The sequence below is a fragment of the Sarcophilus harrisii genome, chromosome 1, assembly GCF_902635505.1.
Source record: "Sarcophilus harrisii chromosome 1, mSarHar1.11, whole genome shotgun sequence".
Taxonomy (NCBI): domain Eukaryota; kingdom Metazoa; phylum Chordata; class Mammalia; order Dasyuromorphia; family Dasyuridae; genus Sarcophilus; species Sarcophilus harrisii.
Genome location: NC_045426.1, coordinates 123,045,829 through 123,062,383, shown reverse-complemented (window position 1 = coordinate 123,062,383; position 16,555 = coordinate 123,045,829). Strand labels below are relative to the sequence as shown.

Below are 16,555 nucleotides of genomic sequence, written 5' to 3'. Positions count from 1 at the left end.
CTCCTACATTTCCACACCTGATGCCATCCTTTGCGCTGAACTTTGCAAGGTGCTGTTCGTGAACCACGGCTTAATGCTTCTTCTGTTTCTCTAAAAAAAGGTCTCCTTCCAGAATCTGAAAAAAAAAATGAGAGCTCCTTGGTAAGCACATGTTTTAAGAGTTCTACATTTTAGTATTGAACACAAAGCCAGTAAGACAAAAATCTCAAAACTATGAAAATCATTCATTTTCCCCTAAAGTAAATAAAGAAGGTACTTCAATAATTAGGATGTTCTCTACTAGGATTTTTCTGAAAGTTACATTCATAATCATTTTAAATTTTTTTTATATGACATTTCACAATTTTGCAAACTTAATCTAATTTTATTTTCGTGACAATCCTGTAAAGGTAGGTAGAACAGGTTTCAAACCTACTTTCAGCTAAGAAGACTGATGTTCAGAGAGAGATATAAGTGAGTTATTTGCTCAAGATCACAAAAGTATTAGAACTATGACCATAAACTAAATCTCCTTGATTCTCATTCTGGTGTTCTTTTCATCATCTTAATGACCTCACAGCCAAATTTCACATTTATTTTAAGTTTATTTATATCAACATGAACTAAATATTGATTCCTTTTCACAAAAACTTATGAATCTATTACATATTCTTTGGGATAGAGACAAAGAGTTTGGATAATATACTGCAAAGGACTGCAGGGGAAGAAGAATTTGCATTGCAACCCCTACACCATTATATTATACCATAATGCCTCTTCAAGTATAAGAGAGGTTTAGAAGAGAAACACATGTCTTTGAAAATAATTCATGTATGCATACAAAGACTGCTTTCTTCTCTCCAGGAACTTTAAAGTAAAAATTTAATTCCTTATCTTTATTTCTTGATCTTCTAATTATTCTACTTATTCATACTCTTTATCCCAATTCCCTAAATTGGATGTTTACAGAAGAGCAGACTACAGATTAGAGCTTTCAGAAAGATGAAAGGGAACAGCTAAGACTATTAGAACCCTAAGGAAAAGGAGAACCATTAGGGGTCCATGAACTGTAGTTTCTAAAACAGTAGTTTTAAAGAACAAAAATATAACTTTATCTACTTCTAATCTAACTTTAGGGTTTATTAACAGCATACAGACTAGTGGTGGAACACTCAGTCACAAAAACAGAAGCAGTGGGACATGAGCTTCTGGGTAGCTTTCCTGCTGTATTCTTGGGTCCTAGTCTTGTTTTGGTTCTGGGAAATGGAACTGCACATGTAACTGCAATCTAAGACATAAGCTTTGGTTGAACTAAGTATCAATTTGTAATAAACTAAAAAGGTAGAGTGAATCAATCAATCAAATAAATCAAAAAACATTTATTAAGTATTTACTATGTGCTAGGCACTGTCTTAGATGCTGAGAAAATGAAATAATCCCTGCCTTCAAAAAGTTTACTTTCTATTAGGGAAGATAGCATATACATAAAAGATTTATGCAAAATATATACATAATAAATAAAAGGAGACTTTGTAGATAAAGTTACTAGTAGCTAAAGGGATCAAAAAAGATAGAAAAGAGGAACTTAAGAAGGCAAAAGTGAGAAAGCTTTCTAGTTATGAGTTAACTAGTGTGAACGAAGTAATGGAAGTATTTGAGAAAAGTCAGCACATGTGCAAAAGATGTTTGTAGCAGCTTTTTTTGTAGTGGCAAGGAACTGGAAATTGAATGGATGCCCCTCAATTGAGGAATAGCTGAATAAGTTATGGTATATGAATGTAATGGAATATTAGTGTTTTATAAGAAATGATGAGCAAGCTGATTTCAGAAAAGCCTGGGAAGATTTACAGAACTAATTGATGATAAGTGAAGTGAGCAGAAGCAAGAGAAAATTGTGCAAAGTAACAAGATTATGTGGTGGTCAACAGTGATGGTCTTAGCTCTTTTCAACAATTCAAGACAATTCCAATAGACTTGTAATGGAAAGTGCCATCTACATCTAGAAAGAGAACTATAGAGACTAAATATAAATCAAAGCATAGTATTTTTCACCTTGTTTATTGTTCTTTGTTGTTTTTTCATTTTCTCTAATTTTCCCCCTTCTGATCTGATATTTTTTTTAACATAGCACGATGAATATGGAAATATGTTTAGGAAAATTGCACCCATTTTAATCTATTAGATTATTTGCTGTCTTAGGGAAGGGAGAGGAAGAGGGAGAAAAATTTGGAACACCAGGTTTTGCAGAGGTGAATATTGAAAACTATCTTTGCATGTATTTGGGAAAATAAAATACTATTAGAGAAGGAAGGAAGGAAGGAAGGAAGGAAGGAAGGAAAGGAGAGAGAAAGAAAGAAGAGAGAGAGAGAAAGAAAGAAAGAAAGAAAGAAAGAAAGAAAGAAAGAAAGAAAGAAAGAAAGAAAGAAAGAAAGAAAGAAGCAAAGTCAGTTTGACTGGATCAGTAGAGTGCAAGAAGAGGAACAAAACAGAATAAGGCTGAAAAGATAGAGTGGATCCAGCATGAGAATGGCTTTAAAATACCAAACATAAAGATTTGTATTCAATCCCTGAGGCAATACAGTGGCACAGAGTTTATTGAGTAGAGTGGAATAGACTTAAGCTTTAAGAAAATTACTTTGGTGGCTGTGTGGTAGATGGATGGGAGAAGGGAGAGACTAAGGCCCAGTGAGGTTTTATGAGATACACAAAAAAAGACTGGCCATCTTACAAATACATTAATTTGGGTGAGGAAACCTGAAAAACCTGTAAATACAGTAATCATGACTAAACTACAAAAGATAAACATGGGGACTGACAGAACTGAACTCATGGATTCATCAGATATGCTAATGTTCAGTTGTTTCAGTCCTGTCCAACTGTTCTAATGTTATTTAAACATCAAAGGAAACAAGATGGTGTTGTAGACAAAACAGTGGCCTAAGAATATGGGAACCTGGGGTTTAGTTCTTAGCTCTGACACTTACTAGTTGTGAGACCAAGGGCAAGTGACTTATTCTCTGTGAGCCTCAGGTTCTTCATGTGTAAAATTAAAAAAATAAATATTCCTTTATCACCATCTAATAGGATAATTATGGAAAATGTGCTTTGAAAACTTTAAAACATTATTAAAGAAATGAGTTAGTATAACATGACTCCTAAGTTTTAAAAGAAACTTCAACTTACCGTGTGATCCTTCTGTATGTGATGCACTTCTGGGGAAATCTGGTAGAATGGCCTTTCTTGGAGAGGTTTTCAGCTCTGAATTGGCTCCATTGACATAAACAGAAAACCCTTGTTCTAAGTGTTCTAGTCTTAGTTGCATGGGGTCCTTGGTTTTCAAATGCTTTAATATCCTGGAAAAGAAATGATAATCAATAACTAAGAGGGAGACTACACAGTAGGGCTTATACAAGTGTACATTTCTGTATCCAGTGACAGCAAGGATACTAGTTCATAGACTGAATGTTAACAACCATCTAAGTGAAGGCAATTGTGGGGCCCAGCTGTTCTTATGCAAACATATTTATAAGAGGCCTATTTTACACACAGAGAAACAGCAAGAGGGAGACTATTCTGACTACTTCAATAACATTTTCTTCTATTCTAATTATAATTTTAATACACATTATAAAAATGAACTCTCACATTTCTCACCCCAGGGTGATTGAGATACAGAGGAGGCTATTACATATATCATTGTCTCTCATACTAAAAAATTGCTATTTCCAGTGGAGTTATCGCTCATTTTAATTTGGCAAAAAGATCAATGTAAAACAGGATTTGCTTCTACAATATGTACTTGCAGAATCTACTGTTTGCTTTGGAGTGGCTTTCTGTGAGGCCTATTACTTCTTTTTTATGTCCAATCTATTGTTTTGATGAAGACTCGGACACTCAACTTCTTGATGTGTAGCATGAAAGTGCAGTTTCCAATTCCTTCTGCTTCACTGCTTCCAAGAAGAGTCTGTTGACCAAGTACTCTGTTCATTTCCTATGATTTCCTTCAGTCAGACAGTTCGCAGGTATCCTTAAATTGTACATACTTGCCATCCATTCAACTGAGGCAGAAAAACTGAAATGTGTTGAGTGTATTCCTGTGTTTATACGACTAGTTTTGCTTCTCTATTTCATTACCAGACAATATCCTTCCATTTGATGAAAAGTAGTTGTTAAACTACAAATATCTGTGCGACCAAAATGGGCAGAAAGCTCACAGTAGGCTTAGATCCTGCTAAGAAATTGGAGTATACTTTTCCAGCAGCAAGGGAGGAGAATGGAAAATGGCTGGATTAAATTGAGATTTGTTCATACAATATTTACCCAGAAAAATAAGATAATAACAATGATATTAATAGCAGTAATAACAATAAAGGAAAAATGAATAATATCTATAGGTTTCCAAAATGCTCCATACATATTAGTATCTATCTTCATTTGATGCCCAAAACTTCTCTGGGAGGTAGGGACTCCAGTTATTATTATCCCCACTTTTGTAGAAGAGGAAACAGGATTGGAACAGTTAAGTTTTTTACTCAAAGCCACCTAGACAATGCCTGAGTGTGGGTGCCAAAGTCAGGTTCTGCTTACTCCAAATCCAGCACTCTTTCCACTAGACCACACACAGTGTCTCTCCAAAGACAAGATACCTATAAAAATAAGGGCAGAAATATCTGACTCCAATAGTGCTGCCCTATATTAATGTAGGAATAGGCAGACTGAGTAACAGAGCAGATACTTGCTGTTACCTGAGGCAAAAAACAGGACAAGATGGGGTATTGGTCTGTATGAGAAATGAGGAGTTCTGCAGGAGATCAAATATTTTAAAGAATCCTAAAAGGGAACAGTGATGGAAGCGAGTGTAGATGGGATTGCCCCAGGAGGTTTGACTATAATTCTGCTACTTAGCATAACTAGAACTAAGCTGGTGGCTTACATCAGCAGTTCCATCTGGGACTGCTGTAGCCAGGGTACTTAATGAGAACACTGAGAGTATATGCTACTGCTCTCTCTTGGAAAAAAAAGTTGTTTGTTCTATTTTATAGGCAAGGATAGAGGAAGGAGACAAATGAGGCTTGTGGGCATGGAAGGGCAGTATGGATATAGGAAAGCATATCCATCTAGAAAATCATATTTTTCAACAAATTAAAAGGAGATAAAAACTAAAACCAGTTCAACAAAACTAACCAATACATCAGCCAGTTCCAACAGAAGATTCACAATTTCACATCCTTATCACTATATCAGCATATCCTCCACTTGTTTCCTTCCAAAATAAGGGAGGTATATTTTTCCCTATTTTTTTTTCCTAGTTCCATGCACATTATTGGAGTTATATCTATTTTTTTTTTGTCCTAGATCTTTTTACTTTATATTTCCTATAAAGGCTTATATCCTGTATTTCTATGTATTCTTTGCATAAATTATGTTTTATTATATATTACTACTTCTTTTTTAATAGTATTTTATTTTTTTTCCAAATACATGTAAAGATAGGCTTCAATATTCATTTTTGTAAAATTTTGTGTTACAAATTTTTCTTCCTCTCTTTTACCTCCCTTCTCCCCAAGACCACAAGTAATCTGATATAGGTTAAATATGTGCAATTTTTAAAATATATTTCCATATTTGTCATGCTGTGCAAAAGAAATCAGATCAAATCAGAAAAAACCATTAGACAGGAAAAAAACCAAGCAAAACAAACAACAAAAAGATGTAAACACATACTTTGATCCACAGTCAGTCCCCATAGTTCTTTCTCCAGATTTAACTGGCATTTTCCATCCCAAGTTTATTGGAATTGCTTTGAATTAACTTTAATCACCTTAGTGTTGAAAAAAACTAATTCCATCAGAGTTGATCATCACATAACTTTTTTTGTTACTGTGTACAGTGTTTTCTTGATTCTGTTCAATTCACTCAGCATCAGTTCAAGTAAGTCTTTCCAGGCTTTTCTGAAATCAGCCTGCTCCTCCCTCATTTCTTATAGAATAATAATATTCCATTATATTCATATACTCTAACTTAGACATTCCCCAACTAATAGGCATGGATTCGATTTTCAGTTCCTTGTCACTACATAAAGGGCTTCTGCAAACATTTTCGCACATGTGGGTCCTTTTCCCTTTTTTATGATCTCTTTGGGATACAGACCTAGTAGAGACACTGCTGAATCAAAGAGCATTGTGTAATACTATCTCATTATATTTATGTACCACAACTTGTTTAGCTATTCCTCAAATATTGGACCATCTATTTTGTTTCTAATTCTTTGTGCACTTTAATACTTTGTGTAAATGGGACATTTCTTTCTACCTTTGTCTTTCTTGAAGTATGTACCTAGCAGAGGTCAAAAGGTATAAGATACATTATCACTTTTTGGCATAATTTCAAATAACTTTCCAGAACAGGTGAATTAAATCATACCTCCACTAATTGTATAAAATGTGCCTGTCTTTCTACAGCCCATCCAAATTGACTATTTCCATCTTATCTTTGATAATTTGCTAAATGTAACTCTTAAGATTCTTTTCTATATAATAGGCTTTTAATATTGACCTACTGAATTTAATCAAGTTGAATAACATCAAGATGGTTCAGGAAGGTTGTGGCATCAGTATTACTAAGATATTATATCTTGTCTACAATCCAGGATACAGAATATCCACAACAAGGGGCAAATATTATAATAAGTAAACATCAAAACCCATAAACAAACAAAAACAAGACAGGCCATCTAACCAACTGCTAAGTCCCTGAGAAGATTCTTCATAAACCACTCTTTCATTTGTGGTATGACTGAAGAATTAGCAGTTAAGACTAAGAGGGTGAAAGTTGAAGAACCCAAAAGAAGTGAAAGATCAGTTTATAGTCAGTTTACAAAGCACAATAAAGCACAACAGATCAAATATCTGACTTACAAAGTGGAGCCAACAGAACAAATTGCTGATTAGAATGAAGAAAATTTGCTTGTATAAACCAATGGTCTAGTTATTTGAATAAAAACGGAAAAAGCAAGGATGGGGAGATTGTTTCAAGTGTTTGGGCTCATGTCATGCTAAATAATGAAAAAATCTGAATGAAGAAAGGAAGGAAGGAAGGAAAGGAGGAATGAATGAAATTATGAATTAAAGTTCTTGTAGAGATAGAATTTGATCTAGATAAAGTATTCCATTTTGAGAAAACATATATAAAACTAAGTTATTAAAAACTAAATTTACAAAACTGATGTTTGACAATAACTGTGTTAAGATTTTCTTTCAACTGAAACTCTGTTAGCACAATAAACTAGTCATAAGCTACATAAAATAGGAGAACTTTTACATGGGATCATGTTAGTGTTTCACCAAGCCTAGAATTGTGCCTTTGAAAGAGACAAGAACAGCTGCTTGCTCTCTATAGTTGGATATATTTTCCAAAACAAATAAACAGAAAAAAAAACCCTTTACATAATTTGCTATAATTTTTAATTTAATAATTCCTTAATTTAGTAACTGCCTCAATTATTTTGTTTTCTGTCCATATTATTTATTGGGTAAATGATTTTCAAATGCATGTGAAATAATTTCTTCAAATTTAGGATTATGCCTTAGCTGTAGTGCTCTGAAATGTGTATACCAAGTGCATATTTATCCTATGCAATCTGATGATTTACAGATTCCAATTATATAGATTTTCAATGTCATTTTTTGCACTTAATAGCATTTTATTTTTTTCCAATTACATGTAACAACAGTTTTCAGCATTCATTTTTGTAATATTTTGAGTTCTAAATTTTTGCCCTTCCTCTAATCAATGATCGCTTACAATCTGAGACAGGTTATACATTTAAAAAATATTTCCACTTCAGACATGTTGTGAAAGAATCATGAAAAAAAGAAAAAAAAAAAATCATGAGTAAAAAAAAAAAAAGAAACAAAAATTTAAAATAGTATGCTCCAATATGCATTCAGATCCCAACTATGCATCCATAGTTCTCTGGATGTGGATAGCATTTTCTATCACAAGTCTTTTGAAATAGTCTTGGACCAATATATAACTAAGAGCTAAGTCCATCATATTTGATCAGCACACAATGTTGCTGTATTCTGCTTCTTTTCTCAGCATCAGTTCATGTAAGTCTTTCCAATTTTTTCTGAAATCTGCTTGCTCATCATTTCTTATAGCACAATAGTATTCTACTACAATCATATACCACAGCTTGTTCAGCCCCAATTAATAGGCATCCCCTCAGTTTCCAAATCTTTGCCACTAAAAAAAGCTGCTATAAATATTTTTGTATATGTGCATCCATTTTCCTTTTTTATGATCTCTAGGATATACAGCTTGTAATACTGCTGGGTCAAAGGATATGCAGACTTTTATGGCCCTTTGAGCACAGTTTCAAATTGCTCTCTAAAATGGCTGGATCAGTTCATATCTATACCAACAATGCTTTATTTAGTATCCCAATTTTAGCACATATTCTCTACTTTTCATTTTTCTTTTCTATCATATTAGCCAATCTGAAAGATGTGAGGTAGTATCTCAGAGCTATTTTAATTTGCATTTCTCTAATCAATACTGATCTAGCGCATTTTTATATGATTATAGATTGCTTTAATTTCTTCATCTGAAGACTACCTATTCATATCCTTTGACCATTAATCAACTGGGTAATGAATTGTATTTTTATAAAATTGACTCAATTTTCTATATATTTGAGAAACAAGACCTTTATCAGACACAATAACCAAAAAACTGTTTCTCATCTTTCTACTTTCCTTCTAATCTTGGTTGCATAGGTTTTGTTTATGCAAACTGTTCTTGGAATCCTTACAAAGTATTAAGTCATTAGAATTGATAGAGACAATAATTATCTAATTTAGCATGATTCAGTATGATTGATCTGATCCTACAACGAGATGTTATGGGCCAGAACTTGAAACAAGGTACTAAGTGGAATTGATGGAAGCAATGCTTGTGTGCTTGGGTTTGCACCTTTAAGAGTTTACACATGTGAGGTCACACAGTAGAGCTCAGTTCACACATTGGAGTTCACAAGTACGGGAAATACACAAAGTTAACTTTGTAACTTTGTAAATTCACACCTCCCATAATCCCACTCTCAGAGGAGGAATCAACCTTTGAGAGAGCATAAAAAGAACTTCAGTGAATCAGTCAGTTCAGAAGAAGCCACAAGTTGGAGTTGAGCTAGAGCCAGAAGTCGGAAGATTGACAGAGTGAGAGTTCAGTTCAGGAGATTGAGAAGCTAATCTGCAGTCAGGCAGGACCAAGATTCAGAGAGAGGCTGAAGCTAGCAACAAGAGCTCTCAGAATGAAAAAAAAGCTAACTGGGCTATTTTGGGAGAAACAATAAAGAAGTACTTTAACACCTGGCTGCATTTGGAGTGATTATTACTCTGAACTGAAACTAAGGCTGCCTCCAGAAACCTCCCCAAGAAACCTGATCTCACAGAGAACCATCATATATTAGAAAAAAAGAAGAGAACACCACAAACTTTTTTATTTAATGTGATCAAAATTATCCATTTTGCATTTCATACTGTTTTCTATCTTTTGTTTAGTCATAAGTTCTTCTCTATAGATCTGGCATGTAAACTATTCCTTGCTCTGCTAATTTGCTTATGTCTAACCCATGATATATGGTATGAGATGTTGGTCTACGCCTACTTTCTCCCATACCATTTTCCAGTTTTGCCAGCAGTTATTGTCAAATATTGAGTTCTTATCCCAGAAGCTGGAATCTTTGGGTCTGTCAAACAGTAAATATTGCACTCATTTACTATGATGTCTTATGTACTAACTTACTCTACTGATTCACCATTCCTATTTCTTAGCCAATATCCAATGGTTTTGATGATTGCTACTTTACAATAATTTTAAATCTGGTATGGCTAAGCTTCCTTCCTTTGCATTTTTTCCCATTAATTCCTTTGATATTCTTGATCTTTAATTCTTCCAGATAAATTTTATTATAATTTTTCTACCTCTATAAAATAATGTCTTTGCAGCTTGATTGACATGGCATTGAATAAGAAAATTAATTTAGGTATAACTGTTATTTTAGCTTGGTCTATCCATGAGTTCAGTTGTGTACATCTGACTTTACTTGTGCAAAAAGTGTTGTATAAATGTATTCATACAGTTCTTGGGTTTGTCTTGGCAGGTAAACTACTAAATATTTTATATTATCTATAGTTATTTTAAATTGAATTCTCTATCTTTATCTGCTAGGCTTTGTTGGTAATATAAAGAAATGCTGATAATTTATGGGGGGTTATTTTATATCCTGTAACTCTGATGGAAGTTGTTAATTGTTTCAAGTAGTTTTTAGTTGATTATTTAGGAATCTTTAAGTATACCATCATATCATGTGCAAATGATGTTTGCATCATCAAAGATGCAAAGAATGTTTCCTCACTGCCTATTCTAAAACCTTCAATTTCTTTTTCTTCCCCTATTGTTAAAAGTATCATTTCTAGTACAGTATCGAATAACAGGAGCATTGTTCCACATTGGATAGAGCACTGGACTTGAAGTCAGGAGAACCTGAGTTCAAATCTAGCCTCAAACATTTGATACTTACTTGCTGGGTAACCTTGAACATGTCACTTAACTCCAATTGCCTCACCAAAGAAAGAAAGAAAGAAAGAAAGAAAGAAAGAAAGAAAGAAAGAAAGAAAATAATAGTGGTGATAATGGGCCTGATCTTACTGGAAATGCTTCTAGCTTATCCTCATTATATATAAAATGTTTGCTGATGGTTTTAAATAGATATTACTTATAATTTTAAGGAAAACTCCATTTATTCCTATGCTGACTCATGTTTTTAATACAAATGGGTGCTGTATTTTGTCAAAAGCTTTTTCTGCATCTATTGAAATACTCATATGCCTTACTAGTTTTGTAACTAATTTGTAATTATACTGATAGTTTTCCTAATATTGAATCAGCCCTGTATTCCTGAGATAAACCCCACCTGGTCCAAGTGAATTATCCTCATTATAAACTGCTGTAAACTTTCTTTGCTAATATTTTATTTAGAATTTTCACATCAACAATTATTACAGAAAGTAGTCTATAATTTTCTTTCTTTGTTTTGGCTATTCCTAGTTTAGGTATTAGCACAATATTTGGTTAATAAGAGGAATTTGGAAGGACTCTTATTAGGCCTGTTTTTCTAAATAGTTTAGAGAGTACTGGAATTGTTTTTTAAATGTTTGGTGGAATTAATTTCTAAGTCCATCTAGCCCTGGAGATATTTTCTTAGGGAATTCATTGATGGATTGTTCAATTTCATTTGTAAAACAGGGTTATTTAAATATTTTATTTCATTTTCTGTAATCTGAGCATTTTATAGTTTTGTAGATATTCACCCATTTCACTTAGGGATGGCCAGATTTATTGGCATATAGTTAGGTAAAATAGCTCATAATTATTACTCACATTTTGCCTTCAGTGGCAGTGAATTAAGCCTTTTCATTTTTCATATTGTTAATTTTTAATTTCATATTGTTAATTTTTTTCTTTCTTTTTTAAAATAAAATTAACCAAAAGTTTATATTTTTTTCTCCATGAAACAAGTTTTTAGTTTTATTTAATAGATCAATAGTTTTCTTACTTTTAATTTTATTAACTTTTCCTCTGATTTTGACAATTACTAATTTGGTATTTAATTGGAGAATTTTAATTTGCTCTTTAGCTTTTTTAGTTGCATGCCCAATTCAATGATTTCTTCTTTCTCTATGTTATTCATGTAAGCATTAAGAGAGATCTGCTTTGGCTGCATCCTATAAGTTTTAGTATATTGTCTCATTATTGTCATTTTCTTTGATGAAATTATTGATGGTTTTTATGATTTGTTGTTTGACCCACTCATTCTTTGGGGTTATATTATTTAGTTACCAAGAAAGTTTTAGTTTATATTTCCATACTTTATTACACATATTTTTTATTCCTCATAATCTGAAAAGGATGCATTTAACATTTCTGCCTTTCTGCATTTGACTGAGAGGGTTTTATGACTTTTGCATAGGTGCCATATACTGCTGAGAAAGGTATATTCATTTCTATTTCCATTCAGTTTTCTCCACAATCCCATAATATCTAACTTTTCTAAAATTCTATTTAGTTCCTTAATTTCTTTCTTATTTATTTTGTGGTTAGATTTATCTAGGTCTGACAGGGGAAGATTGAAATCCCCTATCAGTTCAGTTTGTTGTCTTTTCCTTTAACTCACTTAACTTCTCTAAAAATGTGGATAATATACCCACCACTGGTGGATGATATGCACCACTTGGTGCATATATGTTCAGTATTGGTATTACTTCATTTTCTATAATACCTTTTAGCAAGATGTAGTTTCCTTTCTTATTTCTTTTAGTTAGATTTCTTTTTTGTTTTTGCTTTGTCTGAAATCCAGATTACTTTCCCTGTTTTTTATTTTACTGAAAAATAATATATTCTGCTCCACCTTTTTATCTTAACTCTGTGTATATTTCTCTGTTTCAAATGTGTTTTTGTATACAACATATTTTAAGATTCTGTTTTTAATCCACTTTGCTATCCACTTCCATTCTATTGAAGAGTTCATCCCATTCATATTCAGTTATGATTATTGTCCATTTCCATTCATCATCTTTTTCCCCATTTATACTTTTCTATCTCCTTTCACCCTGTCATTTCCAAACCAGTGTTTTGCTAATGACTATCACCTCCCTCAATCTGTTCTCCCTTCTATCAATTTTCTTTCTCCTTTCTTCTTCTATTTCTGCCTTGTCTTTGCTTTCTCCTTTCTCCTCCTACTTTCCTATGTAATAAGATAAATTTTTGTATCCAATTGAGTGTGTATGTTATTCCTTTTCTGAGCCAAATCTGATGAGATAAAATTCAAACGATGCTTATTCTTTCCTTTATCTCTACTAAAATAGGTTTTTCATGCTTCTTCATGTGATAGAATTTACCCCATTCTGTCTCCCCCTTTCCTCATTTCCCAGTACAATCTTTTTTTATACTCCTTAATTTTTAAAAATATTATCACATCAAACTTATAGCTACATCTTCTGTATAAGTATCCTTATATCTCATAACTACCCAAATAGAGACACAGTTCTCAGAAGTTAAAAGTATCATCTTCCTGAGTATGGTTGTAGACAGTTGAATTGTATTGAATAACTTGGTTGTTTTTTTCTTCTTTCCTGTTTAACTTTTTATGCTTCTGTTGAGTCTTATATTAGAAGATTGAATTTTCTGTTCAGCTCTGGTCTTTCCATAAAAAAAGTTGGAAAGTTCCCTATTTTATTAAACATTCATCTTTCCCCTGAAAGATTATGCTCAGTTTTCCTGGATAGTTGATCCTTATTGTAATCCAAGCTTCTTTGCTTTCCATAATATTATATTCTAATATGCTGCTAAATCCTGACTGTGGCTCCTTGATATTTGAATTGTTTCTGCTTGCACCTCACAGTTCTAGAATGTGGCTACAATTCCTTGGAATTTTCGTTTTAGTATCTATTTCAATGACTTTAATTGATTTTTTATTTCTCATAGTCATTAGCTTTCACTTTCTCAACTATCATTTTTAAGTAATTATTTTCTTCAATTAATTTTTGTATTTCCTTTTCTATCTATTTGGTCAATTCTACTTTTAAAGGAGTTTAAAGTTTCTTCAGTGTATTTTTTTCCAAGTTGGCCAATTCTATTTTTTAAAAGGCTGTTTTCTTCAGTCAATTTTTATGCTTTCTTTTCCAACAAGTGATTACTTGTTGAGTCTGATATAGAAAGACTGCTTTAAAGTTCTTAATTGTCCACTGAGATCTCTTGCAGCTTTGAAATTCTGATTTTGTGATTTCTGGCCATAGGAAAGTCCCTTTGAACCTTAATTTGAAGTTCTCTCTATATCCTGGTAATCATCCTCTGGACATAATTGAGTTATTGATACAATACTCCAAATATGGTCCTGCATAGGGAACCTTTATCAGAAAGTGATATTCCTGATCATAATGCTAGAACTGAGAGGGAAATTAGAAGTCATCTTGTCAACTACATTGCTTTTTAGATGAGGACACTTGAGCCCAGAATGGCTAAGAAACTTTCCTGAGATCATAAGTTAATTACTAAGAGCCTACTCTAGAACATCGCTTCTCAGTGTGCTTTAAATCAGCCTGGTCAACACTAACTTGGCTCTGTTCCAGTTTTAAATAGCTACAAGATGTTAAAAATGACTGCAGCACAGCTGTATTCCTTCAGAAGATATTCTAATGACATACAAGGTTATCAAGTTTTTCCCCACTAGAGTCACTTAGAGAGTCACATGGCCTCTTCCTGTAAGAGGCCCAAGGAAATAGCAGCAGGCCCATTCCAATTACAGAATGCTTACTATTCCATCTAAAAGCAAACAGCAGTGAATTAGAAATTAAAAAAAAAATTCTAACACTGATAAAACTTCTTAGAAATAAAACTTCTTTCAAACCGATAATAATACTGTTTTGAATCCTGTAACTTTCCTATCCTCTATCACATCTGCTAAAATCAAACTTCAAAAGCTTTATATCTGCCAGTACATAAAATGATTTGAAATTATAAAATGCTTATTGTGAGCTATTATTATTTTATTTTTATAATCCCAGAGACAGATTTCATCCCAGGCTCTTCGAATTAACTCAAGTCTTCTTTAAATTGAATATAAAATGAATTAATTTTTACACAAAAAGAAGGTTTACAATTTCTACTTTAAAGTACTTTTCCACATGATAGGTGATGAAGAGCTAAAAAAAATTTGTATAATCATTTATCAAACTTTTATTAAGCATCTACTAAGTGTACATACTTATAAAAGTTGCTGGGGAGGGGGAAGACAAAAATAAATAAGAAATAAACTCTTGAAGATTTTACGAATGAGTAGATAAGTTAATAAGATAAAACAAAATAAGGCAAGTGGATAAGATGAGTACAAAGATCATCAGCTGAGAGAGAAATAATTTCTTGTTAGGGTTAGGGAGGCAGGTCATGAGAATCAGATTTATTATCTTGCTCTGAATTTTAGTCTTGTTATTTAATAATTAGACAGAGAAAACCAAGAAGCCTGATCCTACAAACTGTACTCCCACATATGCTGTCAAAATGTGTCTCTTCATGAACGCAAAACCCAGCAATGATGCAAGAGTTTGCTAATACTTAAAAGTGCCAGTAAATGAATTAGAGGAAAAACAGAAGCTTAGATTGTAAAAGCTTCAATGACTTTGACTGATTCTTGATTTCTCATAGAGTCATCAACTTTCACATTCTCAATTATTAACTTTCACATTCTCAATTATCATTTTTAAGTAATTATTTTCTTCAGTTAGTTTTTGTATCTCCTTTTCTATCTACTTGGCCAATTCTATTTTCTTCAGTGTATTTTTTTTTCCAAGTTGGCCAATTCTAAAGCTGAATTCTAAGTCCATGAGTAAAAAAATGTAATTTTTACTGTAATGCTGTCTTCTAAAATGTTGCCTATTTGTGAAAAATAATACATGTGTTTTACAACCTAGTAAGAACTGTTAGTGACACTATCTTACCGATTTCTCTGCTGGAGCAATATTAAATATTCATCATGTTTCTCATCAAAGTCCGTCACCATGTCTTTAGTATAACCCTGAAATGAAAAAAAGATGACGTTTGTTAAAGAAGAGCATTACTAATGGAAAGGTCTCATACTCCATGTAAACACTGAGAGAGCTTTTGACGAAAGCACAATTCCCTGAACACATAACTGAAAAACATTCTACAGCAAACAATCCCATGAGAAAGTCTAGCGATTTAATGGGTCTTTTCTAACTTTTTTGATCTCTGAAAAAAGATTAATGTCATTTAATCTCCTTTGCTAGTCACAAATTAATTTAGAACACCAGAAATTAACTTTATTTATGTTGTATTGCATTTTTATTTGTTAAACATGTTGCAATTACATTTTAATCTGGTGTTAGTCACACAGGTGTTTGGCAACCTGAAGTGTAACACTTCTGCAAAGGGGCAGAGAAGGTGCTAACTTGCATTTGTAAAAGGAGCTTCCTTTCAAGAAGTAGTAAATTCCTTAAGCCATTGAAATCACAGATCCATAATCTGGTTTCTATTACACATTCCTGAAATGGCTCTCTTGGCAATTACCAATTACCATTCTAGTCAAACCCAGTGTCCTTTCTGTGTCTCTATTCACTTTAATTTGTCTACCAACTATTCTCTGTAAATCAGTCTTCTTTTAAAAAAAAATATTTTCCCAATTACATGTAAAACACATTTTTAAAATTCATCTTTTAAAATTTTGAGTTTCAAATTTTCAATCTCCTTCCCTCCTTTCCCACATCATTGAGAAGGCAGATAAATTAATGTAGGAGGTTATGCAGATGAGGAAACTGAGGCAAATAGGGTTACATGATCTACCTAAGTTCACATAACAAATGTTTCAGGTCAGATGGATCAGTGTTGTATTTATTATTGTATCCCTAACACAATGACTTATAGACAGAAGATACTTTACTAAATTCAATGACCTTCTATTGCCTATCACATCAAGTCAAAGCCTGTATAATCTGACCGT

At 32.8% G+C, this 16,555-nt stretch overlaps 1 protein-coding gene across 7 annotated transcripts in view; it reads right to left on the bottom strand.

The window, feature by feature from the left end:
- KIAA0556 (KIAA0556 ortholog) overlaps nucleotides 1-16,555 on the bottom strand; it is a 271,875-nt gene that overhangs the window by 131,259 nt on the left and 124,061 nt on the right. For all 7 annotated transcript variants that reach the window (XM_031962770.1, XM_031962790.1, XM_031962742.1 and 4 more), the window contains 3 exons: nucleotides 15,537-15,613; nucleotides 3,163-3,332; nucleotides 18-115 (listed from right to left, as the gene is read on the bottom strand). In XM_031962770.1, coding sequence (XP_031818630.1) covers nucleotides 18-115; nucleotides 3,163-3,332; nucleotides 15,537-15,598 — 330 coding nt within the window. In that variant the 5' untranslated portion in view covers nucleotides 15,599-15,613. The remainder of the gene's footprint in view (nucleotides 1-17; nucleotides 116-3,162; nucleotides 3,333-15,536; nucleotides 15,614-16,555) is intronic.